This window comes from Phyllopteryx taeniolatus, chromosome 19 (genome assembly GCF_024500385.1).
Source record: "Phyllopteryx taeniolatus isolate TA_2022b chromosome 19, UOR_Ptae_1.2, whole genome shotgun sequence".
In the NCBI taxonomy this organism is placed as follows: Eukaryota; Metazoa; Chordata; class Actinopteri; order Syngnathiformes; family Syngnathidae; genus Phyllopteryx; species Phyllopteryx taeniolatus.
The window spans coordinates 8,087,787-8,115,300 of record NC_084520.1 but is presented as its reverse complement, the minus strand read 5'-3'; the positions used below and the strand labels follow the sequence as shown (position 1 = coordinate 8,115,300).

Sequence of the window (27,514 nt, the reverse complement as noted above, 5' to 3'; positions counted from 1 at the left end):
GGTCTCCTAGATCAAAACCTGCACTTAGACAAAGACAGAACGTACCATAAGGACTAACAAATGTGCTGCAGCTCCAATAAGACTTGAGCTTGGCAAGGAGCTGTCATTTTGCTGCCATGCCTCTAAGTAGTCACTGGTGTCTGTACTTCATCCTCTCTGCTTTCGTGTTTTACACAGGGTTGCACTGCTGGACCACAAATCTCCCGTCTGGTGCCATTGTGGACAGCTAGTTGCTAAATAAAAACCGTGGTTGCATAAGGATTCAGATCAGACAAATCTGCATTGCTAATCGAGGGGAGGCGAAAATGTTAAGTCCTGTACTTATAAATTCACACAGCCACAATGCCTCCTATGTTACATATGATTAAATGACATGTGTTGTCTTAATTTTTACACATTGTTTTCTTTTCACTGCAAACCAATACCTGCACTGGGTGAAATATTATCAGCCTTTCATCACACCATCTAATGGGGGCAGAGGAAGGGCAAGTAAAGGAGATCAGCCAGTCAGGATGAATTTGAGCATTTTCTTCCCCTTCAGATCAAAGTTGGCAAAGGCCCCAATAGCCGAATGTCTCTAAAAGATTATCCTGAGCGATTATCCTTCAGTGTGGGGTGTGTTAAGAGTGATTTTTCATTCCCTCACTATTCGGGAGCACCATATTTACGTCATTAGTGTTGCATAATTACAGCACAACGTAAGCTGCTGGAGCATCTTTGATAATTATTTAATAAATAAATAAATTTACGACATTGTTTCAAACTGACTGTATTTTTCCTTAAATGAATACAACGAACTTTATGTCCATCCATTTTGCTCTACTTATAGTTTCACACCATAAATTCCTGAATTTATCTCGGGCCTAAAATCAAACAATACCATGGCAACAGAAACAGAAAATGATTTTCTGTATCGGTGCAATGCATCCAGGGATATTTTGCTTTTCTAGTCACCATTGGTTGTTCACTACTTTTCAAGATGCATTGTGGGATATATTGAGGGCACGATAGGGGATAACCTATACTCACTACACATTCAAACAGCACTATAAAATTGCAAAATCACGATTAGGGGTCTATATAGTGGATAGGGAGTGATTCCAAACAGCCATGGTGGGTATTTTTTTTTGTCATAATGTATGGGCTTAAAAATGTGTATATGTGTAACCTACTTAAACAACATTAGGACAGTATATTTAAATGACAAGACATACAATAAATTACATGTAAAACAACACAATATATAATGCAGACCTACATTAAATGTCTAACTCTAAATTTGAGACCTAATTTCATTTTTCACTTTTGTAGCTTTTTTTTTTTTTTTTTTTTTTTTCAAACCAACAAAACATCCACTGTCATTGGTGAACAGCAATTTCCGAACTGGAAAACATTTTAAATAGATTGCTAAAATAAATTACCATCTGTTTCAAACAGGTGAGTGAGATTAAATATTGTGGAAATTTGTAGGTACATTCAACAAATTAGGACAGGAAAAATGCACTTTCAATGAGATGCTGGAGGATGAGTCATCAACACAGAACTGAACCGCTACTGGAAAAGAAGCACTGCAATTAATTATATAATTTAGCTTAGATGGTCAAGAAGAGGCGCACTTTAATTAATACAAGGCCACATCAAATATTACTGCCTGATGGTGTGTCAGTCATCACCTGCAATGTTATTTCTGCTTAGATTTCCATGTGACCTATTGATGATCTTTACTTTGGCTGGAAATAATATTCCGCAAATGATGGCTCCAGAAAACAAAATTATACCTTCTTCCATATTCAATACTGGATTAAAGAATGATTAACAATAGATTAACACAGGCTGTGAATCGATGTGAATAAACCCTAACCCATTTAACCAAATGGTGCAATTTTACTTGATTTATCTGATACATAAAGGTGCCGCTGTGATTAATAGCATATATATAAAAAAAAACTCAATTAAATTAGACTTTAAAATTACATCTCATTTGAATAGTTGCATCTGGTGCGAATAGATCAACTCCACCACACAGGTAAATAATCACTATCACAATCTCCTGTTTTACATTACACAATATATTATTAGATGGAATATTATTGTATTCCTCTATGCTGTGTCAAATTTCTCCACAGATACTGCCCTAAAATTAGAAACAGCCAAGCCTTTTAAAAAAAAAAAAAAGCAACATTAGTCAAAAGGGATGAGATATATATAGATATATATATATATTCTACCCAAACAGCAGACTGCGAGGATTATTCACACACACAGAGATGAGGAAAAAGGCTGTGTTTGAGGGTTTACTGTCACAGCTCTTCATTCATGCTTAGCTATATAAGACAGTATCGTGAGTCAGATAAAGCTTTGTTCAATCAAACGAACAGGAAATTGTCACATTCATCTTTGCCAATCTGTCTCTGGTTGAATCATGTGCTGTGAAATACGATTGGAATAGATTAGCATGGCAATATCCACAATGTCGTCAACGGTGCAACGAAGAAGAAATGAAAACCATGTGGGCAAAAGTATTGGGACACCTCTAGCCATTTAGCCTGTAATGATCCTCAACTATGTGCCGTGCATATTCAACTGGTTTGCATTTCATTTTCACAAAGATTTGTACAGTACTTACACAAATGTATATTTGTTCATCTATCTATGCTCATGAAGTATAGTGATAGGCAGAACAATTAAATGCTTCTCCACTAGATGGCAGAAGGTACAATTTACCTGTGTATCCATCTGAAGACATTCATACAACAGAATAATAGTGCTCAACTAAACAAACCCAGATTTCACGCTGAGTAAGTCAGTTTATGAGTAGATTTAGACTAGATCTTCATTATTTCACGACTGCACACGTGGACAAAATTGTTGGCACACTTCTGTTAACGAAAGAAAAACCCACAATCGTCCCGAGAACGTTGTCCCCAGAAGCCTAGTGGCTTGTCAGAATACATTTCAGCAAATTCCAGGCTCAACAGTTTCAAGTTATTTCAGTGATGATTGTGGGTTTTTCCATTCTTCAGCAAACACTTTGACTATTCATCTGCGAGAGAAGCTGTAACATACGGTATACGTATGTTTCCTTCATATATTACGTTGCCTTCTCCCGACTGGCGCCCTTCAAACCAGAAGTTTGGAGCACTTTGTTCATGGGCCAAAATACCCGTTGAGACATGCTTAAAGTCTCATCGTGAGTAACAGAAACCGTTTGATTGCAGTGATTCCCTCAAAAACTTGGGCAATAAAATATTGAGTTAAGGGAACCGTCATTTTTACCCAGGCCTGATAGTCAATGGTTAATTTTAAGTATTTATTTATTTAGTCCGTTTTAAAAGTCACCATTGTGGGTTTCATTGACAGACGGGTACCAACAATGTTGTCCACATGTACAGTACATTTACGTTTTGTGACATTTGTATTTCTTGGTGTGACGTGCCATTTTTAATGGAGATAAATGAAATACAATAAAAAATAAGTCACACGTGTTAGTGTTTTAGACTCAGTAAAGATTTGGAAAAACTGACCTGCAGGACGTGAAAATGGAAAGTAGAATGCGGAGTTGCGTTTAAGAGCATTAATTGGTTCAGGAAATAACTGAAGACGTTTATCTGTTAAAAAAAGGAGCCCTTTTGTGCAAAAAAACACCATCAATATTGCAGAGTATCAAATACAGCGTACAAAACCAGCTTTCAAACGCAATATTTAGCCAAGTTTTTTCAAACGATATCCTTGATATTTGCATAATTCCGATATTCCCCACTACCCCAAAGACCCCAAAGAAACTAGCTGCTACCTGTCGTGCATGAAGCCATTTTGCCCCGATAAAATCTCACAAGATTGAAAAAAGACTGACACAGTCTTGCAAAACGTCGAGTATTTGTTGTAGGTATACAGATATTCTTGGTCTCGGTACCTTATTGGACTTACTGAAATATTGTATTTAGCATTATTAGGAAGCATAGTTAATGAGTAAAAGTGCAGAAAATGGCCGCCATTAACTACAATAGCATCTCCGAGCTTCATCCCAAACTGTCTCACCCTGTAAGTAAAATAATGTTCTTTTGACAAAATTACTAAGTAACAGTTTTTTTCGAGAAAGTGGTTTGGAATTTTTATTTCGAGCATGGTATGAAGTTGTTGTAAACTAACGTTGGACGTTATCTGCTTTTTACGGTGGATTGCTATTCTCTTCACAATATGGTATCCTTTCCAGAAAGTGGTTGGCATCATCATAGGAAAAAGTGATGTTAAGAGCTTCCCTGACAGAAAAAGTATGTATCCAATTTATTCTTTCATTAGAAAAAGAGTACGCTCAAATTATGAAATAATTTGTGCTTTCGTGTCTTGTCCACTAGCGCTCTCTTCTGGAGACTAGTTATAGTATAGTTAAAGTTTCTCATTTACTTTCTCCGTGTGAATTTCAGATGCTGGTGTGGACAGATACACTTTTGGCTTCACCGTAAAGGACTCTCCAGACTTCTTTATCAACGTGTCGGCCTGGGGAAATGATGGCTACATCAACGGGCTGTCCAACAGTTTCAATATCGGTGATGTTGGTAAGACTCCCCCCCGCCCAAGATTTTTCCCTGATCATTTTACCTTTTGATATTGTTGCATACTTATATTATTATATCTACAGTCACTATTGACAATCCATTAGTTTCCACCAAAGATCCAGAGAGGGAGGAAAAATTCTGTCCTACAACACCAAGGTCATTACTACTCATGTTACATAGTTTACACACAATTGTTGTGTTACAGTAGGGAGTCAAATGTCACAATTCTCTCTCTCTCCCAGTCCCTACAAGCTGATGCTGGCAGAAGCTCATTCCCAAGTGTGTCTGTGTGTCGACATGGACACCAGCGACAGCTTGCTGCCACTGATTCACATGCCAGTCAAGGAGTCTCGAGATTTCTACCCTCTGGGAGACGTTGTGGCCAACGGGCAGAGTCTGGACGGATCATTTATAAACATACTCGCTGCCGTGAAAGCAGTAGGTTTTTAACTTTTTACAATTTGCATATAAATGCACCTTGATACACTCGTCAGCCACATTTTGTACACCTACATAATCTAATGGGAGCTTATTCAAGAGATTTAGCAGATATTCTGCTAGTACACAAATATTTTTCACCAACACTGTCAGAAGGGTATACATTTACCAAGGCATATATTTTTGTGGTTGTATATTTTAATGATGTAGTTGTACACTGCATCACAATAACAAAGGCATAACTGTACTGTACTTTAGGCTTGTTCATTTAGCTAGTTTTACTGGAAACACCATTCAGTATGCAGTTCTTAACAAGTGTTTACCAATATAGCCCTCTTGAAGTACCCCAAGCATAAGTATGTTCGCCAGATATTTTTTTTATTCTACTTTTGTGTTGGATCATATTACATTCGACAGCTATACCTCATATTTTAACTATTTATGTTTAAAAAAAAAAAAACAGCATCAAAGCCTTTGGTGGAGCACGAACAGTGAGGTTGTTCAACAACTTGGAACTCGACTAACAAATTAAAAAATTTTAAGTTAATTATGGTCTAAACTGTACAAGAATCCAGAATCCAAACTGTATTTGGACAAAGAGAAGCAGAACATTTCTATTGTAACAGAAGTCATTTGTTATTAATACAATTGTCCTATCACTGAGACCCAGAACGTTTTCTATACATTTTACTATACAAAGTTTTATAGCCTCTTGTCATTGCATAGAGGTGGCAACGGGTGGAATCCTCACATCTTAAAAATCAGCACTTTTCAGTTAAGCCATTAACACTGCATCGTCAAAGAGAGTAAGCAGCTTTCAACACTTAAGATTGTTCTTTTTACAAATTATTGACCAGACACGTTGGGACTGACCACAAGTACAGATTTGTTAAAAAAATAAAAAATAATAATAAAAATAAAGTCTAATTGCCCAAATTTGGACATAGGGGGTTTCGGCCCAACAGTGACGATATACTGTATGACGATTAGCTAACAACAAAATGTTTCTTTAAACATAACCCATACATGATTTAAAAGATTTATGATGGCATAAGTTTGATTCGTGGAACTGGTGATTTCTTTGTTTAATATACTCTACATATTAAATATACTGGTACTGGTAAATATAAAATTCCATATATGAACAATTGACAGGTTGAACAACCCCTGGAACGTGTTATGTTCATTACCATTATATTGTAGTTGACTTGTCCGCTGGTCTAAATTAACATAATTTCATCAGAGCTCAGAAAGAAGAAAAAATATGTAATTCATTCATTCCTATTTAGCCATTTTCATTGCCAGATTGGAGAGATGAAACTTTTCAAGAAATCAGATGGACGCCAGGGACAGAGGCTGGAAGTGAAGCTTTTTGATGAGTTGGTCTCCTCATTCCCTCTCGTCTGGTGTGTGTCCCGCTTACAAGTGTTGTATTTTTGCCTCCTCCTTGTCAGTTTGCTGTTGTTACGATCAGATTGACTTAGGTAAGATCAAGCTGAACATGCTGGCCTCTCCAGACTAACTTCCTGACCTCTGATTCATTCACAGTTGGGACAGAGAAGCCATTCAGCTTGTTCAGACTTCAGTGCCCAAAGGGACTGGTAGGAATGAATCTCTATTTGAATGTTATTACTGCCTGTCACGTCCTATCAACATTCCCTTAGTAAAGGCAAGCATAACTGTGGACACTTGAGATGAAACGCTCTGTTATTTTTTAGATGACTTACGCTTGTTTTGACTTGATTCCTCATTCCAAGTGATCTTTATAGCGGATACGAAGATTAACTTTGACAGATTCCGCAACGGAATGGCCGCAACGGTCAACTCCAAAACCATTATCACTGTCAATCCTGGTAAGCATGTCACCACATCGTTTCAGCAAAGCATAAAAGTTCACAATTAAACCAGAGAAATGTTGAAAAAGGTATGTGAGGGAATTAGTTCAGCAGCAATGTTGTTGAAGCTCAAGATGAGTCTTTGTTGCCGTACGTGTCAATCATCATTTGTTGTCAGACACGCAAGAGGCCGGCCTGCTTTGCAGATATGCTAAAGAGATGTTGGAATCCGGTGCTCTGGAACAAGACAAGCCAGACGATGTACCGGGTAACTTATCATAAAGACTTGATTGACTCTTGATATTATTATAAGAAAATCCTCTGTATTTTAATGTGAAATATACTGTAGCAGGATATTTGATACCCCATTGAGATACATTAGAATGTGTGGTTTAACAGTGCTTAAGATCTCAGAATGGATCAAAAACAAATATTTCGAATTTGTTCATAAAAATCCAACTTGATTAGTGATTGATTTTTCCTCTTTGCCTATAAAGGAAGTACATGACATATTATTCGAAACAAGTTATGCTTTTGTTTTACTTAAGGGCTTCCACAAGCCGTAATAAATAATTTAAACGTTCAATAATTGACATTAAAATAAGCCGTCTACCTGCGTGCCTTGGCTGGTCCATATCGATGGCCGAAACGCAAAACCTATCTGAAAAAGTTTCCTTTTTAAGAAAACCACAAAAAAATGTTTTCTTGCAGAATACTATTTGCCAAGGTGAAATCAGAAAAACCTGCATTGCGGCAATTGATACTGTATGTCTTGTCGAAGAGTAACTTCTCACCCCCTCCAGCGCTCTCATAATCTTTTCTCATGTAGAGTTGTAAAAGTAAGGCATGGCAACCTCGGCAAAATTTCCCAATATGTTGATAAAATTACTGCTAATACAACATATAAATGGGGACCATGTCTTTGGCGATGTTCAGCGTGATAAACTCTGCGGTTGCATTCCACTGGGCTCCTTGTTATACGAAAAGTGTGAAAATTAACTCATTCCTCTTGTCTGTTCCATAGTGGAAAATGGAAATTTAAGTTGCTAGTTGATTTTTTGGAAAAATAGTTGCTTTTGAGGACTTGGAAAATTTGCCAGGTTGGCAACACTGATTGTGCTTTTGTAAACTAGCTCCTCTTTTATCACAGCCATGCTGTTAGTTGAAGCAGTGCATGTCAGCAGAAGACACGCTTTGAACTCAAGATGTGACTAAAAGAAAATTTGATTTAAAAAGAAAATGGTCCAGACTCACAAACTCAAATTAATCAATAAATTCTAATTTTACGATATAGATAGTGATGAAACTGTAATTTACCCTTAATCAAGATTTTATCCACTTTTGTATTCGCGTGCATGAGAAAAATATGCTGGAATAAAATGTGGTTTTCTTTTTTATGCTTTAAAATTGCCCTTGTGTTATGACCCCCACATTGCCCAAATTAATGATGTTCACGATTGAGCAGTGGAGTCAATCACTGCAGTGTACACGGTTGGTCAGCTGAAGGAAAAAGGCCAGGAAACTGCACAGGCTTCCTACGGCATTACATACAGCTTCTTCTCCAAGCTCGATCTGGATTCCAGTGTTTCAAAAGTCATCAAGACTCGCTGGTATGCTCACTCAGGATGCGGTACATGTTGGAACAATGTCCCAGGTTTTTTTTTTTTTTTTTTTGGTCCTGTGTCTCAGCGCCAAGTGTAAGTTCCAGGTGACTGAGGGCATGCAGTATTGCACCAACCAGTTGTGTCCAGGGAGGGGTCAAGTCTTTTCATCCACCACTGGCTTTGACCTGCTGGTCGACCTCACAGACCACACGGGCACCCTGCGCGCCTGCACCCTCAGAAGCCCAGTGGCCGAGGCCTTGCTGGGCTGCAGTGTCAGTATTACAAACCACACTGTTCCTCATTAAAATTTAGAGGTAAAACACACACTGTATCTTTTCCTTTTGCTGCAGACAGAGCAGTTTACTCATTTGACTGATAATGAACGAACTGCAATGAAGTGGAATTTTCTGTTGGAGAGATGCAAAATATATGTGAAGGTACAGTCGCCATTCCCTTTCCACCTCAAGGATTCAGTGCATGTTACAAATGGTGTTGGAAAACATTCCATTTTAGATCATCGCCTCCACTAGGACAAAGAGTGGAGTCCGGGCGGTGATCCTGGCCTGCTCACTGGCTGACCCGGGTGAGGTGAAGCAGCACATGTCAGTCCTGCTAAAGGAGGACTGAGGACCTCAATGCAAAACTCACAGTCAATTGTTCATCTGTTCCAAGTGTTACACAGAAGCTATAAGCGTTATACAGAAGCAATGAGAGTTTGTGTTTATATAGTTCTTATTCTGTACACGCTGTTCTTAAAAACAGTTTTGTATTTGTCTGAGGTTTTCAACTGTTAACTCATCTACCTAAAATAAAGCTGCATTCATCAATGAAATCTGGTCTCTTAAATCATAACAGGACTCAATTCTATTTATCAGCTAATAGTTAAGGAAGTCAATTGCAGACATTTCGACAGCATTCGGGCAATCTGCAAGGTGGTTAAAGGCTGGAACATTTCTGAAATGGCAAAAGTATGATAAATCAACAGACATGATTGTGATATGCAAAAAGGCAAAGTCGGGCAGTAAAATCCAATTCCCATGTTGTTGTCAAGACAGCTTCTCAACATAAAATATGTAATTTACTATTTTCATAGTTACAGTATGTGTGTGTACTGTTAATATTGAAACTAGTTTGGGGGAGTGGGGGGGAATGCTCAGTAGACGGCAGCACTGAACGCTGCCTCACCGGAACTATGTCATTAGTATTTGTTGCTCAGGGGACTATTTAGAAAGACGTACAGGGTTATCCAGCACCAAACGCAAAGGTAATCAAAACAAACATTACTTTTCCAAGCCTGGATTTAAAGTCATTCCGTTTTGTTATGCAATGTTACAGTTTTACTATATTGGGTTTTAAAATTGCAGATGTTATGTTCGAACCTATTTAACCTGGCTATGCTACGGCGCTAACGTTAGCTGCTGCTTGTATTAATGTTGTCATTTTGATGCTGACAGCGTGAGATTATCCTCGTGTTTTGTTGCATATGAAATATCAATTGACACGCAGTGGTGTACTGTACTCACTTTGACAGTGGCAGCCAGAAGTTAAGCATGAACGTGAATCAGGGGACTGTGGGCAGCGACCCGGTCATTTTGGCCACGGCCGGGTACGACCACACAGTCCGCTTTTGGCAGGCCCACAGCGGGATCTGCACGCGGACAGTCCAGCACCAGGACTCTGTATCCTTAAATTGGATGTCACACTTCCGGTTGAAGAAGACACACAGCTTATTTGCTTCTCTTTTTTATTTTGTTTCCAAGTTCCAAATCCATTTAAATGATTTTGCCCTGACACTTATGATTCTGCACCATGTTTTTTTGTATTTCATGATAAAGTTTAATGGGATGAGTCACTGGTGGTGTAGTGGTTCACTTTGCTAACTTCCGTGCATGCAGCGTAGTATCAGTGACTGAATCTGAGAAGTGAATGGTTACCTGTCTCTATATTAGCACTGTCATTGACTAGTGACGAGTCCAGGTTGTAGGTGTGATAGGCTCCAGCTCCCCCATGACACTGAACGATACGTCAATAAATGGATGTTGTGTGTGACCATGCTGCAATCAGAAGTTGTTCTTTGGTTATTTCTTTGACAGCTTTTGTTACCAGCAAGTGAATTCACTTGAAGTAACACCTGACAGGAGTATGATTGCTGCTGCAGGTTGGTTACATCTAAAAATGCCTTACAAAGAGTGGTATGTACGTCTAGAACAAATCTTTGCCTTCCCCTTTAAGGTTATCAGCATATCCGCATGTATGATCTGAACTCCAACAATCCCAACCCAGTGATTAACTATGACGGCGTTAGCAAGAACATCACCTCTGTGGGCTTCCATGAAGACGGACGCTGGATGTACACGGGAGGAGAAGATTGCATGGCTCGTATATGGGACCTGAGGTACTCCATTGCCAGATAACTGGACTGTACAGGGGTCCTTGGATTACGATGGAGTTCCGAATTTGTACGTCAGTTGGAAGGCGCCGTGTTTTTTCACTAACTTATGCTAACACAGTCGTATAGTCATAATAATAAAAAAATAATGTATGAAAATTCAAATACCGAGGAAGTTAAAACAAAAAACACATAGTGTTAAACTGAACTCAATCTCACGCAGGTCACGAAATCTTCAGTGTCAGAGGATCTTCCAGGTGAATGCGCCAATCAACTGTGTGTGCCTGCATCCAAACCAGGTGGGACATTCTTGTTTACTACTAGTGTCAAGCAGTGGTGAATGTATATTGTCATCACTGATTTTGGTCAACTTCAAATGCATGATTTCAGGCAGAGCTAATAGTCGGAGACCAGAGTGGAGTGATTCATATTTGGGATCTGAAGACGGACCACAATGAGCAGCTCATTCCTGAGCCAGAGGTGTCGGTCAACGCAGTTCACATCGACCCTGATGCCAGTTACATGGCAGCAGTCAACAGCTCGGTTAGTTTCTCAACATATTTCGGATTTATTTATTTAGTTTTAAATCTCAGTTTTAGAATTTAATGATATTCCATCCATCCATCCATTTTCTGAGCCGCTTCTCCTCACTAGGGTCGCGGGCGTGCTGGAGCCTATCCCAGCTGTCATCGGGCAGGAGGCGGGGTACACCCTGAACTGGTTGCCAGCCAATCGCAGGGCACATAGAAACAAACAACCATTCGCACTCGCAGTCACGCCTAGGGGCAATTTAGAGTCTCCAATTAATGCATGTTTTTGGGATGTGGGAGGAAACCGGAGTGCCCGGAGAAAATCCACGCAGGCACGGGGAGAACATGCAAACTCCACACAGGCGGGGACGGGGATTGAACCCCGCACCTCAGAACTGTGAGGCTGACGCTCTAACCAGTCGGCCACCGTGCCGCCAATTTAATGATATTGATTTCCACAATTAAAATGTTATGTTACCAACAATAATGAACTAAATTAATCATGAAAAATGATAAAACTATTCAAAATGACAAAAAGTAAACAGAAACTAAATTAATCAATTTAATAATAAAAAAAAAACCACATTCTTAAATTGAATAATTGTCAAAAAATACGAAAATCCAAGTAAAAATAAACAATATTAATCAATCAAGTTTTGAAAACTAAAAAAAAATAAACATGTATAGGTCAAATGAGTATTTTGAAATAAAAATTCTACTAAATAAACAAATTAATAATTTACATAAATTGAAAATATGAAATTAATATGATGGGTGTGCGTGGAGCCTGTCATTTTTAGTTGACCAGATTGTATTGCAAATGAACAAAATTAGTGGGATGCTAATTAATTATGATAGCAAGGTATAGTTTTGACAATTGTATGTTTCTAGTTTTGTGGGCTGTTAGTCAAAGGCCCTATATGCTTCCAGATTGACTGGAATGCACAAAGCAGGCGTGCATGGATAAGTTGAATATGTCAGTAGCACACTTTTAACCTTTTTAGTTAATAAAACTCTTTTGTCCTCCTCTATAGGGTAACTGTTATGTATGGAACATGGCTGGAGGTATGGGAGATGAGGTGACGCAGCTTATTCCCAAAACCAAGATCCCCGCACACAAACGCTACTCCCTTCGCTGCAAATTTAGCCCCGATTCCACGTGAGTCTTTTTCTTTGCCTCTTTGGCAATATACACCCATAACCTACCTAATGAAGTGTCCCTTGAGTGTAGCTGATCCTGACAACGGTGTCGGTGTCATCTTCAGTCTGTTGGCCACCTGCTCGGCGGATCAGACCTGCAAGATTTGGAGGACGTCCAACTTTTCCCTGATGACTGAGCTGAGCATCAAAAGTAATAATCCTGGAGAGACATCGAGAGGCTGGATGTGGGACTGTGCCTTCTCTGGGGACTCGCAGTACATTGTCACGGGTCAGTACGCTCAAATGACATTTGAATGTTTGACCAAATGTCTGCATGTGGGTTTAGTCACAGATAATTGAGTTCAGCCTTTTTTTCTTATTTCAGTACAAATATTTTATAGGTTGCAATCGAATTTATGGCCACAAGTTCATTTCAGGAGTATTTTGAAAATCTTTGTTCACGCCAAATGAAAACACATTCCTCGGTTGTGGCAAATATGTGCATTCCAAAGCAACAGATGGCGCTATAACCTCAAAAATGTTGGGACAATTCACTAATCAGAACACTGAAGAAAGTCAATCCATCTATTTTCAAAAGCACCTCTGCTCATTAGGGTCATGGATGACCTGTTTTTTTTTTTTTTTTTTACTAGTTAACTTTGGGCGAGAGATGGGGTTCACCCCGAACTGGTCACAGGGCACATAAGAAACCATTCACACTCAGTGAATGGTTTCACTGTTTATTTAGAGTCCTCAATTAACCTAACATGCATCTCCTTAGAATGAAACTCATGCCAGTGTGGGGAAAACATGCAAATTTAAAAAAACTAAATTATATGTGGTATAATCATGGAGTAAAAGTATCAACAACAAAAAAAACCTCCAAAGACGCACTGTAACATACAATAAACCGTGCTCTCATCTACAGAGAAAATGTTCACCTGGCTGTAGATTAAAAACTGATACATATTTTATACAACACGTTTGACATACAGGTATAGTTTTTTTTAAAAAATTTAATTAGCAATTGCATTGTTTCTTAACAGCTTCCTCAGACAACTTGGCCCGTTTGTGGTGTGTGGAGACCGGCGAGATCAAAAGGGAGTACAGCGGCCACCAGAAGGCCGTGGTGTGTCTGGCCTTTAATGACAGTGTGTTGAGCTGAGTAGAGGAGGAGGAAGAGGATCATGATGATGATGATGATGATGATGATCAGGACTGTGTGACGGTGAAAGCAAGACAGCATAAAAAGGACTCCAATTCTAAATGGTATAAAATATACATCTTTGGGGGTTTTGATTCTTTTTCTCTGGCTCTTGAGAAAATTAAAACTTAACAATGGATCTCAGTTGTGTGCATGACATTTCATGATACACTTTAAAATTTTGGTTTTATATATAGAGGGTAGTAGTATTTATGTACTGCTACTCAATCTCTGTAAATGAGGTATAAGTTCAAGTGCCTTTTTTATTTTGATAAACCGTATTGATGGTAACTAAAGTTTCCCATTAGTTTAACAAGTGTATGTTTTTATTCTCATGTTTAATGAATTCATTTAATGTAATTAATTAATTTTAATTTTGTGATTTAAATGAATTTGAAGTCACATCCCAGAGTTGCGGTCTTGCAGTACTGTGTTATTGAGTTAATCCATAACAAAGTGGCAAGAACCCCAGTTTTTTATTTTTTATTGAACAACAATGACATTACACTGGTTGCTGGTACATGTGGGGAGTGGACGTCACCAGGAAGGAGTCTAGGCATGTATACGGGGATTTTGCCAATCTCTTATCTCACAAAAGTACTGACAGCATTGGCCCAATCTTGTTGACAGTACTTTAAAAAAAAAAAAAAAGTTTCCCCTCCTTTTCTGAGATGATTGGTAAGGATTGAGTTACTCTGGTAGGTAGTAAAAGCACACAGAAACACAGATGTTGTTGGGAAAGCAGATGTCTATGCAGAAATAGACCAGCCTCTGTTTTCCCGGGCCTGAGAAGGACAGAAACAATAAGTTGTAAAATAACTACAAGTGCATTCAAATAGTGCATGTGTAGTTCTCAATTTAATATACAAAGTATACATTTGTTAACACTGGAGGAGAATGCAGCATGAAGATGCCAGTAATACCCAAGAGAGATTGATTAATTGGAGATTCTGCAATAGTTCCACAACCTTTGCACTGCTATTTTTTTCCATCTTGTCATCTACTGTAGTATTAGAAAGGTCGTTGCAGTCATAGAAAAGTGTAAGGTTTCGTTCAGCCAGACATGTTCCTTGGTAACAGTTTTGTGTGAAACAATATCAGAAACCACTGGTCAGACTAAATTCAAATTCATATCTGTTCATTTACAGGAATAGGTCGTATTACAACAGTATTAGTGTAATGTAAATGCTAGATGGCCGGAGTCTGTTCTGCGCCGCTTACCTTCAGCCCTCTTGGTCCAGTAGATGGGCCTATCCTGACACAGAAGCTTCAGAGGCTCCTCCAAGGCGGAGACATCTACCTGACTAGCAGCCAGGACCCCCAAGAACTCTGTGTGCCTCTGGGTCTCGTTCGCAGACAGCTGGAACTGACTTTGCTGAAGACAAAAAAAAAAAAAAAAAAAGATACCAGGATGCTACGACGGCTTATTAGAGCCGCAGTAAACAAATAGTACGATGCAGTGCAGTTCTACATTATACTGTAAGCTACAACCACAATAGCTACTCTATTTCTAACGACATTGTATCAGTAACTCATTAGATTATGCAGGTGGAGCTAAAATTACAGCATGTGAGCAGGTGGGCTCAAATTAATACAATTAAAAAATAATCTTTGGAATTTGTGAATTACTTCCAAGAGCCACTTTCATGGATTAGCTAAGGTTATCTGGTTCATCTGAGCCAACATGACAGAAATGCAGCAAAATACTCAAGTGTATGTCTTTATGGCTGCTCAAATTGCCAAATGACAACTAACTGGAAGTCAGTCGGGCAGCATTTCACTCCAAAAGAAAAGTCTTAAATGCTAAAAAGCCCCCCACACACACTGAGGGCATTGTGTCTGCTCTAGTCTCCTGTAAGAAGAGCCCAGGCTGCAGGGTTCACATATTCTGAGGAATCCAGCAGGAGAGAGGGAGAGACCTTAAAAGCATCTTCTTCATCACTCTTGGATTCAGCAGAAAGGTAGTCATGCAGAACCTCACTATGAATGCAAAAGTATCAAGGACAACATTCCATGAATTTGTCAAGGGTCGGGTTAGAACTGTTAGTTTCCTGTGAGTAGTAATTCTTATCTCCACAAGACGGTTCTGCAACGCTTAGTCCCTTTTCTGCAAGGTATAGTTGGATGTGTTTGGTGTGGAAGAACCCATTTCAAACACCTTTGGGATGAACGAGAGCAGACATTGGGAGCAAGGTCCTTTAAAAAAAATCACTGCAAACTGGTAGAAAGTCTTCCCAGAGGAGTGGAAGCTGTTGTGGCTGCATAGGGGAAACCGACTCTCTTATTTATAATTTATTTCACTTTAATTTTCTGAATTCTAATAAATTAGTCCATATAAGTCCATAAAAGACCATGCAAGTCATACAGGTTTTCTGATATAGTAGCCTCCATTCATTATGAAATTACATTGAAACCCCCACACATAGCAGGGGTCATACGATAGGGAATAACCAAGGCGGATAACGAAAATCCGCAAGTAATTAATGCCCCCACAAACAGATTTATAATTGCCCATAGATGACAAGATGGTGGAAAAGCACTACTCATGTCCATTGAAATGCCTTGTTACCTTGTTTACTGATGCTTGAAGTACAGAGTGCACGTTCTCGTAGTCGGATGTCTCCATGGTCCGCAGGAAGCAGCTCTCCTGGTGGACCGGCCGGTAACATATCAAGCCCTATAAAAAAAACAGGGTAGAAGTTGCTCAGACAATTTTCCCCACATTGTATCCCCTTTATTGCTCTATTATGGACGTACATGTTTGATGTCAAAAAGCACTGTGGATGTTTGATTCGCCCCTGTGGTCACAGAAAAGGTCACCAGGCCGTTCTGCTGGTCTACGGCTGCCAACTGATTGAGGAGCAGGACTCCAGACGGGTCTGGGCCGGTGAATCTCACAGCCTGTGTAGACTACCAGAGGTGATGATGATGAAGAGAGAGATAGGTGGAGAGATCTGGTGAGCCGGGTGCGTGTAAAACCTGCGAGTGTTGTTGAGGCACCCCGAGGTGTCCAGTTAAGCCCAGGGTCAGGAATACCAGGAGCAGGGAAGCTGAGAGGCTGACACAGAGGGCTTTTTTGGGGATGTGGTGGGAAGTCGAGGAGCCTCCGTTCTAAGGAAGCATGCACAGCGGAATCGCTGACACAGTTCACTAATAACAACCAAGTAAAGATGTGCTTACCATGCATCCTCCTCCTTCCAAAGTGCCCTCTGGAAGATTCCAACACCTCACCATCCTGTGTCCCATCATGGCTCCTCACTCGGTCTGCTCCTTTCGCCGCTGTTGGCAAGGATCTGTGCTTAATGACAAGCGCTTGTCCCAGATCCGAGTCACCTGGCTGCTTTCTCTCTCTTCATCCCCAGAGACCTCCCACTTCATTCCCCTCTACCCCTCCTCATTGATTTCAATCAATCCTCGAATCACCTGAACTCTTACCTAGGAGATTGTTTTCATCCCGTTGACCTATAGGCAGAACGCATTACATTTTGGTGTGGATCCACAAATTGTTCGAGATAGGCTACGCCGAGTTCCTTCCTGCAATTATTTTGGACTCCACACACACTTGGCAGCCTAACTCAGTCCAGACAATAGACAAAGGCATAAAAGCAGCCACGGCATGGAAGGCATCTCTCATCATGGGAGAGGTGATATGGAACTCTTGAGTACTTGTGACAGATGAAAGCACAAGGTGACTTTACTAACACAGAACCCAACTAACATGAAGTCGCAAGGAGGCAATGTTAAGAGGTTGTTTTAATCATTATCAGCAGTGCATGTTGTGCGACCCCAGCATAAATATCTGTTATTCGGAATATCAATCCATCCATCCATTTTCTGAGCCGCTTATCCTCACAAGGGTTGCGGGATTATTATTAGGAATATATATATATATATAAATTGTTAGCCTAACAGCATAATTGAGAATATTGTCACAATAGCAATAGGAAATACCAATGTGCGCAGTAAAAAAAAAAAAAATTTTCTTTGTCTGTGCAGATTCTCAGTCATTCAGGCCATGGTAATCTGCAATGGTTGAATCAAGTAAAATGGACTCTTCTTGTCGAATTTGTTGTTCTTTCCGAAACCGTTCAAATATGACTTGGGCAACTATGCCATTAGGCTACCAAAATGCTCATGGCAGGTGCAGTTCACCTCTTGCTGTAACTGTTGCAAACATTGACTCCATTTCACACTGAAACTCACTTCCTTCAGTTGCACAGTTAGTTGCCAGCGCAAGGGGATTTCATCACAAAGAGGTCATTAAAGTACACATTTATCTTCCTCAGATTAACACTGTGTGATACTATTCTGGATTCTTGACACTGGTACACTGAGACTGTTATATGATATTACAGTACTTCAAAAAAATACATTTCTTTGTAACTTTTGAAAACAAGCAAGCACAGGTTTAGCATACCATAGTGTGACGCAATTGCTCCGAACGCTTTCACCAACACGTCTTTAAATATATGAGGATTTTATATTAAAATATGCTGTACTGTATATATATTTTAGTAAAGCAACTTTTACAAAAACTAATTATGATCCTTCATGATAATATATTTGATACACAGTAGGCTAGTTTTTTTTTTGTTTGAACAAATCACATCCATTTACTACCTTTTAATGAGAAGTTGCTGTCCATTTTGAGTAATTTAAAAAGCTGTCTGATGCTGAAAAACTGCTCCATGCTTTTGGTCACCTCTTGATCATTTTAACTCTCAATTAACAGGCTGCACCAACAAGTCTCCGTAGACAGTGATCTAATAAAGCTGCTGTCAGAGTTCTGACTGACTTGGAGAAGAGATCATATTTCTCCTGTACTAGCTTTGCTCCAGTGACTTCCAGTAGAATTCAATAACTTTTTGTCTAAAACTTAGCTTCTGGCTTTCTTTAAATACGATTTAATTTTAGAGTGAGGCACGAGCTTGTTTTCAACGGTACAAACAGCACATTTAAATGAATAATTCAGTATAAAATCTGCTCAGTTTAGATCTAGTCTTTGTGTCCTTTTGATAATGCTTGGTTGTGACATCACAAAGACAATAAATTATTAATACAACCGAGACAACTGGAAGACGATGGAATCTAGGTGACCCTATGAGCAAGTCCTTAGTCTCGTCCCTGCAGGGCCGGGAGCAGGTCCGCGATGCTCTCCACGTAATAATCCGGCACCATCCCCTGCCTCTCCGTGCAGCCGCTCTTCCGATTAGCCTCGGCGTCAGCCACCGTGCTGACACCGGTGAGGGTGAGGAGAGTCTTAAGGCCGCAGTTGGAACCCAGCATGATGTCAGTGTCGAGGCGGTCACCGACCATCAGGCAGCGGCCGGGCTCCACGTCAAAGTGGGAGGCAACGCAATCGAACATGAAGTGGTTGGGTTTGCCCACCGTTGCGGCCTGGCGCTGGGCTGCTGTCTCGACGGCCTGCAGTAGACAGCCCGTACCTGGGGGTGGCAAGAAGAGGGTCATAAAATGAGGTGATGGACCTTGAAAACAGAAATTAGGGGTGGGTATGACATCATAGTTTACAGTTATCTGCTTGCGTGTGCAATTTTCTCTTAGTTACTTCTCTTCTTCTTCTACTTCTCTAAATGAAACATCCATCCATCCATTTTCTTTACCGCTTATCCTCACAAGGGTCGCGGGCTGCTGTAGCCCATCCCAGCTATCTTCGGGCGGGAGGCGGGGTACACCCTGAACTGGTCGCCAGCCAATCGCAGGGCACATAGAAACAAACAACCATTCGACTAACATATTTCCTTGACACCAAGATGACACCATAGTAATACTTTTATTGCTTTGGTCTGAGCACAAAAATGACAAATAGGAGTGTTTCTCAGCAAATAAGAGACCTCCGTTCCACTTGTTTTTTTGTTAAATACAGTGGTGCTTTGACTTCCAAGTTTAATTTGTTCCATCACCACGCCCGTGACTCAAAATACTTGAATCTCAAATCATGATTCCCCATTGAAATGAAAGAATGAAAGGAAATGGTACTGATCTCCCAGCCCTTGTGCTCCTTCTGGTGTCTGCGCCTTGGCCTCCAGGGGGCAGTATAATAGTCATACAGATACAAATAAAGAAGAGTTTCACAAATAAGAGACCCAGTAAGCTATAGAAATAATATTTGTTTTTCGCAGAGGATAACGAACATAGGCCCGTGGGTATGATTATATTGTCTGTCTACACTTGGTGTTGCCCAGTTTGCGTTCAAATATCAATTGCTGAAAGCATTATAATATTGCCATGTAGATGCCATTTGTTAGCCCATCTATGGAATTTTGCATTGTGCGTTATAAAACTAGCAGACATTCAAAGTGATGTGGCTGTTTTAAATATACCACATATAATTCTCTTTTATTCATAATTAGTTTGACAATAAGCTTTAACTGGAAGCTTACTGTTGAGTTTCGAGTTGAGTTTTGTGCCACCATGTAGCGCTTGTATCTAAAATATTTGTTCACATATCAAAGCGAAAAAAAATGTCAGAGCGACATTTTGTAAAACTCAGGTCACTCGTTAAGCAAGGTACCACTGTACGTAAATTGCAAACCACTAATAAGCAGAGGTTCATTGTATTCTGGAAACTAATTTCTAAAGGCTTCTGACAAAACGACCTCATTGTTTAGGTTATAGCACCCCCTGCTGCTTTGGCAGACACATGACAGTCTATAATATGATTCTTAATTGCGCTTATAGCGCTTCACCTCATTAGCTTGAGCCCGTCCCAGGTGACTTTTTGAGAGAGAGACTTTTTGATGCTTTCCACCCTGGAATGGTTTCCAGGCAAGCGCAGTTTATTGTGAACATACACATGCACATACAAACAACCGATCAGAACTCCAGATAATTTTGAGTCTTCAATTAACTTAACAGGCTCGTGTTTTTGAATGTGGAAGGAAGTACACGCAGAAACCCCATGTGAGCACAGGGAGAACATACCAACTCCACACAGGAAGGCCGGAACTGAGACTTGGACCATGAACCTCAGATGTGTGAGGCAACTGTTCTAACCACTAAGGCCCAGTGTGCCATCCTTTTCCTTCAATTCAGTTGGTGCTTTCAACGTGACAGTTGGTTCACAAATGTCTGTAAAAACTGCATGGCATGATGCAGATCAGTGATTCCCAAAGTGTGATACATGTACTACAAGTGGTATTCAAGCTTCCTCTAGAGGTTCGTGAATGAATCATTGCCTGAGTACAGTTTAGTTGTATTTAGCTTTCAAGCTCAATACAATTTAAATTTTTCATGTGATCTTCTGTTTTCAAACATTTATTTATGTACACATTTTAGTGAACTTTAATGTGCATTATATTTTAAATGAAATAATGCATTCCCCCCCCCCCTCTGAAGCGCAGTGCTTACAATAACAAATATACTTTTTAGGAATAAAACCTCTGTCTCGTTTTTGGTGAAGACTTGCGCCTACTACGCGAGTGAATTTTAACATTGGTCAACATGGTGGTACTTGGAGAGCAAAGTATTTATTTTATTTTTTGAGGTGGCACTTGGAGTAAAAAGTTGAGAGAGCTGGCATAGATAATTGGGAGTGGGACTGAATTAAACTAACGTGAATGAGGTGTGGGGCGATATTTCAGTCGACCTACTTTAATTTTTGTAGGTACTGCATTATGACAAATGCAACCCGACCCAAGATGCAAGCAGAGTTCTTCCTACCTGGGACGGCCGTGCCCCCCTCCAGAGGCAGCCTGGTGTCTCTGTTGGTGCCCACAAACAAACAGTTCGTCCGGGTGAGGTACTGCATGGCTCTGTTCAGCTTCATGTAGCTGAAATGCTCATCAAACCCGACCAGCACCGCCTTGACCTCAGGATCCAGAGGCACGGTGGCCCAGTCGGTCTGCTTGCCGAAGACGTGGTCCGGTCCCAGTCCGGTCTGCTGGATGCCGACCGCCTCCAGCTCCTGCTTCATGGCGTTGCTGCCGATCAGGTACACATGGCCCTGCAGCTTGCACACAGTCTTCAGGTACATGGCGGAGCAGTACGCGGTCCCAAACACCTCGTCCTCGGTCGCGTTGAAGCCCAGTGAGGACATTTTATCCACGTACATCTTCCTCGTCTTGGTGCTGTTGTTGGTCACGAAGAAGACTTTCTTCCCGTGTTCCTTGAGCAAATTGATGACTTGAGGGGCACCGGGGATGGCCTGGTCCCCCCTCCAGATCACCCCGTCGCAGTCAAACAGGACGCTGTCCACAGAGTCCAGCAGTTGCTTGGCCACTTCGCCGCTAAGTCGCACGCATTTCGACCCGGCCATGAGGAGACAAGTGGAGCCCAAGAGTTAAAAATAAACGCGCTATTTTAATTTGTGCTTCGCGCAAACGACGGCAGTTCGCTCTCCCTACAGGAAAATGAAAACAACAACTCCAAAGCAAGTTAGAACATGTCAACGAGTCCCACTTACTGGAATTAAAAAGAAAAAGTGTATCATGCAATACTTTTATAAAAGCTGACCTGTTAGTGAGCGTTGTCGTAACACAGCAATTACTTTACTTCCGCACCGGCTTAAAGACACAGGACCCACCAAAGAAGGACCGCCCACTTCCGGTCATACGTCACTTTTCAAGCCTGCCTACAATTTCCCTTTTGAAATTACTTTGTATACTGTTTTAATATTTGACGTTCCTAACTTAGGTAATATCGACATGAATATTGGAAAGTCCTGTAGTTTTTAAATTAGCTGTAATTTCACAATCTAATAATAATAAAAAAGTGCACTTAACTCATAAGTCTGAGTCCAAATACTTGTTGTAACTACAATTTTCATATTAAATATACTGCTATCCAGTGAACCCCATGATATGCAGTGATTGCATTAACCAGCATTGAAATCCTCATTATCCTCCTTTTGCATTTCAGCTCAGAGGCACCATAGCGTTTAAGTGGTTATGCATAGTTCTCCATCACAGTTCTTCAGGCAGCCTTCTAAAGTTCAATTATTATTTATGGAGGGATTGAACATATTTTAAGTGATAAAATAGTTATCTGAATAGTGACAAATGAGAAAAAAACTGCAGTTGAATATATATTATTCAGAATTTTAGTACTCTATTTTGTGTGTTGTGGCAACATCATTGTATGTAAATAACTCAGAAAATAATTCTCATTACGAATAAATCCAATTTAATTGTTAAAAAAAAATAATAATAACTGAGGGACACTCATCCAAGTCTGTCAATATATTAGAAAAATGTTTTATATAGAAATCCCCTCACAGATTACACAGAATCTCCTAAAAAAACAAAAAATATATACTAGTAGAGTAAAAAAAATTTCAATGACGTAGCAGTAACAAAGGAATGCAGAGTGCATGTGTTCTTCCTTAGTTAGGGAACTTTTCCAAGCCATGACAGTGTGTGGGTGACTTAATTTTCCCGGAACCCGTAGTTGATTTGAAGACGTAAACAGCACAGAGACGTTCTCCTAAGTGTCTTTTTTCCCAACCGGCTCTCGAGGAAAAAATATCTCTCCCAAATTTCGGAGGAACCCTCGGCTGTAGTAGTTTCTTTTAGAGTTGTGAGGCGCCGTGCTACAGAAATGGTCGGCTGTGGAAGTTGGGTGGCAGTGCTGACAAACGTAGCCTCGACTTTTGTACCACTCATTTGAGGTCTGATTGATGAGCACTAAGAAGAAAAGGAAGAGGGCATAACTGGCTAGCAGGCAGAAGACAAAGACTACGAAGCCCAGCATAAGGACGATTCGAGGGAAGGTCAGGAACAGATGCTACAAAGGAAAAAGGGAAAACATTTCAATGTGACTTATTTTAGATTACAGCAACGTGTCATTTCTTCAGTTGTCCCATGAAAAAATATAATAAAATATTTTTAAAATGTGATGGGTGTATTCACTTTTGTGAGAGTGCATATTATTATTTTTGAGCATTTTACTCCAGTTAAGAACTCAAAACAGCAGTTTTGACTCTTACCTGTGTGACAAATAGCGGGTCAGTTGGCTGTTGCTGGCCGTACTCATCAATGTAGACGGCCCTCAGGAGCCCTGAAAGCAGCACGGCTTCAAGCAGCATATCGCCAGTCAGGATGGCGATGTTGCCCGCCATTGCACACAAACTGAACAAGTAAAGCAGGAAGTAACGCGTGTTGAGGGCACCGATGCAGTTGTTCACCCAGACGCAGTGGTGGTCGAAACGTTGAATGCACCTGTCGCACACCCCTGAAATACAAATTCTGTTTATAGTGAACACTTCCTACAATTTTAAATCTTAATACAGGGGTCCTCGGTTTACGATGGTTAACAATATTCCTCATCTGTGTCAATTATTTGATACAGTCGTCCACTAAATAATATTTTTTTTTTTTGCTTTTTTGTTAGAAAATTAAAATGTGACTCATCAAGATTAATTCATTATAAAGCCTCATTAATTAGCTTTATTATTTTAAATCGAGTCCCATCCATCCATCCATCCATTTTCTGAGCCGCTTCTCCTCACTCGGGTCACGGGCGTGCTGGAGCCTATTCCAACTGTCATCGGGCAGGAGGCGGGGTACACCCTGAACTGGTTGCCAGCCAATCGCAGGGTACATAGGAACAAACAACCATTCACACTCACAGTCATGCCTACGGGCAATTTAGAGTCTCCAATTCATGCATGTTTTGGGATGTGGGAGGAACCGGAGTACCCGGAGAAAACCCACGCAGGCACGAGGAGAACATGCAAACTCCACACAGGCGGGGCCGGGGATTGAACCCGGGTCTTCAGAACTGTGAGGCTGACGCTCTAACCAGTCGGCCACCGTGCCGCTAAATCGAGTCCCGTCCCTAATAAATATACAATCATTTTTATCTTTACAGATGCTCCAAATATGATTGCTGCTCTGGAGGCGGTAACTGATATTGTGAAGGAAATTACAGCTACCTACATGGACCCCCTCTTATCTATTTCCTGAAAAGGAATAACGGACACACTGTGCGTGTAAATTGGGCATGGCTCTCTCTCTCTCTCTCTCTCTCTCTATGAGAGTGGAGGCCACATTTTGAGAAAATATGGCATGCCAGTTGTTCTGTATTGCTAAACAAAAGATTTCTCAATGCCAGAGGCAATGAACATAGGTATGGGTACAAACAATCAGAAATGATAAGATCCAAATGCAGTCTTTGTGAAGGTAGAGAAAAGAACTCCAAGTACAACAATAAACTCATGAAGTAGAGAATATCTGGAACAACGGAAACAAAGAACTCACTACAGTGCTTGGAGCGGGCAGGTTTGATAAGATGACATGTTGGGCAAGAGATGCCCGGGTGAAACAGCCTCCTGTCGTATGGATACATGTGCAAAAGGCCAGAGAGTTTCTTCTTTGTCACAGTGCCTGTCAGATGGTACCAAAAGAAGAACAGGTTGAGAGTGAAACAGACAAGACACACACGATACGGTTTTTCATTTACAGCCAAAAAGATACCAGGATCTCTCTTGATGCAAAGGTAGTAGAAAAGAGTGTTGATGGCAAGCAGGACGTAAGGCACAGACAGGCTGGTCAGAGAGATGCCCATTTCTCTGCAGTAACCAAAAACCTCATAGGAGAACTCTGCATACACAATGCCCTCCAAAAGGATGTGCAGATAGATGAACATGTTGCTCCTACGGTGACAAGAAATTGGCACATTAGAATATTGAATATTGAGAGCATGAAAATAGAATATTGAGAGTGATTATTGATCACAACAAGGGTGTCCAACTTGTTTTTTGGGGGCATGTCGTAGGGTACGCACCTTGGTTCAAAAGTTACGGTTTGGTTCACATGGGGCACAGTAAGGGAATAAAATGCAAAACTGCCTGTGTTTTGTGTTAAGATGAACAGATTCAATAGCATTCAAAATGAAACAACAGCTTGAATATTTTCTTTAAAAGGAAAGTGAGATGTCAATAGCTTGTCTTCTTTTTAGGAAATGAAGGATGCAGACAAATGCTGTGTAAACACCGCTGGAAGTTGTGTTTGCATCATGCGTCCGTGAGCTAGAAGCTGAACTGCACTGTGTTTGTTTACACAGTAGACGTGTCGCGAGGACATGAGGCAGTTCCACTTTGTGTCCCTTAACGAATATGTTATGTATGGGATCCCTAATAATCATACACAACACACACACAAAAATCGTATGGCATTATTGCCCCTGCATTTGGTTATCATCATTTTCATGACAACTAGAAAAATTGTGACAAGCTTTCGCAGGCCACGTTCAATGATACAGATGGAGGGTCAGATCTGGCGCCTGCCCATTACAATATCAAAAAGTTCTGCCTTTCTATTCCATCATGCATTATTATTTTTGTAAAGAAGGGTTGCTTTTTCATAGGGTTTCTTTTATGCACAAGTATAAAGTGAATCCTTGTGCAAACGTAGTGTACAATACCTTTGATGAAACAATCTGTGCAAGGTTCCCTGGAACAACCGCTGGAGCCATTTTGGAGTAATTGGTGCAACTACCTGTGAGGGAGAAACACAAGTACATCTCACCGGGCATGATCATTTCCCTTTTACTCCAGCAGCGCCCTCCAGAGTCAGTTAATGGAAATATCACTAAATACTCCACATGGCTTACCGTTGATATTGTGTTGAGGAGAATATTGAATGGATTATTTTGCTGTTGCCCCGAATATCTGCAGACTAAAACGATGCACGTCAGCACCACCACCACGTAAATAGCAAACAGAGTGAGGAAATCCATATCTCACGGGACTACTTTCAGGGAAAAAACAACAGGTGTTCGCGGTGCAAACTCACCGCGACGCCAGTGCTATCGCCACTATCAAATGTTCGCAGTCATTTGTTCAAAGGTGGGGCAAAACGTATGACAAAAGTGAAATGCCCGTCACATTGAAACTAGTCAGGTGGATAGGTTAACGTTAGGAAGCTCGCATTAGCAAGGTACAGTACACGTTATCCGTACCGCCTGGGCTCATAGGTCATCCCCTCCATTTCTTCTCAAAACTTGAACTCAATATTATCACACTTTAACATTGTTGCTAAGGTTTTGTGGCGAGCGACGCGTTTATCCGCTTCACTTTTACGCTACAACAGCTATTTCCTGTAAACAATGCTACTTCCTTAGCACCAATGTGGCTAAATCCAAAGCTAACTGCGGTGGGTGGGACTAAACATTCATGAACAGACTGATACAGTTTGGAAATGACAACTAAGCTTAAAGCTACTTCTTGACAAGTATGAATTTAATGTTTTGTGTAAACAACAATAATGTCATATTTAAAATTGTATTGTTATTGTCATGTATAAAATGTTTAAATGCTTAACATAGTAAAAAAAAAAAAAGAAAGTGTGATAACGTCAACGTAACACAACAAAGTAAATTTCTTTTCGTGTTTGATCCTATTTTCCATGAATTGAAGTAAGCTGTACGATGTTGTATGCAAAAAAAACCTTACAAACTCATGTTTTAGTGACGTTGTTTAAAGTCTGTTGTGAATCATACAGTTATACAATACAATAGCAGAGTCCATACACCAAGCACATGTGACTCATCATTCATAATAATAATAATTATGTGTCATCTTAGAAAATAAAAAAATATAAAAATGAAAATAAGATGTGTAAAATACAGCACAGTTGTACAATACACAAGAATCAACATGATACAAAAAAAATATATCAACTAAATAAAATAAAAGTCATTGTAACCAAAACAATTATAAGAAATTAGCTTGTTTAAAGAAGTGTGTTATGTACCCTTGCGAATGAGATACAATACAGAGTTGTTTGAAATGTATAATGCTCAATTAGCGGTATGATTGAAACTATCAGGGAGGTATTAATTGAACACTATGCTTATTAC

General features: G+C 40.2%; 5 protein-coding genes and 1 long non-coding RNA gene across 15 annotated transcripts; 2 read left to right on the top strand and 4 right to left on the bottom strand.

Annotated features, from left to right (window-relative positions):
* Positions 1-3,747: 3,747 nt before the first annotated feature.
* meiob (meiosis specific with OB-fold) lies at positions 3,748-10,103 on the top strand. 2 transcript variants are annotated; one of them, XM_061756855.1, is made up of 14 exons: positions 3,748-4,041; positions 4,214-4,271; positions 4,425-4,556; positions 4,640-4,712; positions 4,799-4,994; positions 6,300-6,400; positions 6,543-6,595; positions 6,752-6,847; positions 7,008-7,097; positions 8,295-8,439; positions 8,519-8,705; positions 8,784-8,870; positions 8,947-9,016; positions 9,965-10,103. In XM_061756855.1, exons 1-14 carry the CDS (start codon positions 3,985-3,987, stop codon positions 9,979-9,981), a joined length of 1,362 nt encoding a protein of 453 aa, XP_061612839.1. In that variant the 5' UTR covers positions 3,748-3,984; the 3' UTR covers positions 9,982-10,103. The 2 variants fall into 2 exon arrangements, with proteins under 2 accessions (XP_061612839.1, XP_061612838.1); XM_061756854.1 differs by lacking the exon at positions 9,965-10,103 and having other exon boundaries at positions 3,755-4,041; positions 8,947-9,265.
* Positions 8,741-10,093, bottom strand: LOC133469603 (uncharacterized). The gene is made up of 2 exons (XR_009785740.1): positions 9,957-10,093; positions 8,741-9,387 (listed from the first exon to the last, which is right to left on the bottom strand). It is a non-coding gene; the product is annotated as an uncharacterized LOC133469603 (long non-coding RNA).
* mlst8 (MTOR associated protein, LST8 homolog (S. cerevisiae)) lies at positions 9,653-13,835 on the top strand. 2 transcript variants are annotated; one of them, XM_061756862.1, is made up of 8 exons: positions 9,653-9,697; positions 10,527-10,591; positions 10,666-10,828; positions 11,046-11,121; positions 11,213-11,365; positions 12,387-12,511; positions 12,618-12,781; positions 13,539-13,835. In XM_061756862.1, the coding sequence occupies exons 2-8, from the start codon at positions 10,576-10,578 to the stop codon at positions 13,655-13,657; spliced, it is 816 nt and encodes a 271-aa protein (XP_061612846.1). In that variant the 5' UTR covers positions 9,653-9,697; positions 10,527-10,575; the 3' UTR covers positions 13,658-13,835. The 2 variants fall into 2 exon arrangements, with proteins under 2 accessions (XP_061612846.1, XP_061612845.1); XM_061756861.1 differs by lacking the exon at positions 9,653-9,697 and adding an exon at positions 9,978-10,112 and having other exon boundaries at positions 10,540-10,591.
* Positions 13,836-14,163: 328 nt separating this feature from the next.
* bricd5 (BRICHOS domain containing 5) lies at positions 14,164-22,228 on the bottom strand. Of its 4 annotated transcripts, none has more exons than XM_061756867.1 (7): positions 22,169-22,228; positions 16,877-16,975; positions 16,676-16,807; positions 16,454-16,606; positions 16,266-16,373; positions 14,918-15,071; positions 14,164-14,481 (listed from the first exon to the last, which is right to left on the bottom strand). In XM_061756867.1, the coding sequence occupies exons 2-7, from the start codon at positions 16,943-16,945 to the stop codon at positions 14,387-14,389; spliced, it is 711 nt and encodes a 236-aa protein (XP_061612851.1). In that variant the 5' UTR covers positions 16,946-16,975; positions 22,169-22,228; the 3' UTR covers positions 14,164-14,386. The 4 variants fall into 4 exon arrangements, with proteins under 4 accessions (XP_061612851.1, XP_061612850.1, XP_061612849.1 ...); XM_061756866.1 differs by lacking the exon at positions 22,169-22,228 and adding an exon at positions 17,132-17,284; XM_061756865.1 differs by lacking the exon at positions 22,169-22,228 and having other exon boundaries at positions 16,877-17,284.
* Positions 17,432-22,238, bottom strand: pgp (phosphoglycolate phosphatase). Of its 2 annotated transcripts, none has more exons than XM_061756863.1 (3): positions 22,169-22,238; positions 21,377-22,055; positions 17,432-19,140 (listed from the first exon to the last, which is right to left on the bottom strand). In XM_061756863.1, exons 2-3 carry the CDS (start codon positions 21,969-21,971, stop codon positions 18,809-18,811), a joined length of 927 nt encoding a protein of 308 aa, XP_061612847.1. In that variant the 5' UTR covers positions 21,972-22,055; positions 22,169-22,238; the 3' UTR covers positions 17,432-18,808. The 2 variants fall into 2 exon arrangements, with proteins under 2 accessions (XP_061612847.1, XP_061612848.1); XM_061756864.1 differs by having other exon boundaries at positions 22,119-22,190.
* A 576-nt stretch (positions 22,239-22,814) lies between these two features.
* On the bottom strand, positions 22,815-26,770 carry zdhhc4 (zinc finger DHHC-type palmitoyltransferase 4). Of its 4 annotated transcripts, none has more exons than XM_061756857.1 (7): positions 26,615-26,770; positions 26,267-26,331; positions 26,078-26,151; positions 25,129-25,307; positions 24,913-25,038; positions 23,640-23,884; positions 22,815-23,437 (listed from the first exon to the last, which is right to left on the bottom strand). In XM_061756857.1, the coding sequence occupies exons 1-7, from the start codon at positions 26,625-26,627 to the stop codon at positions 23,138-23,140; spliced, it is 1,002 nt and encodes a 333-aa protein (XP_061612841.1). In that variant the 5' UTR covers positions 26,628-26,770; the 3' UTR covers positions 22,815-23,137. The 4 variants fall into 4 exon arrangements, with proteins under 4 accessions (XP_061612841.1, XP_061612842.1, XP_061612840.1 ...); XM_061756858.1 differs by having other exon boundaries at positions 26,449-26,760; XM_061756856.1 differs by having other exon boundaries at positions 26,267-26,762.
* Positions 26,771-27,514: the final 744 nt, after the last annotated feature.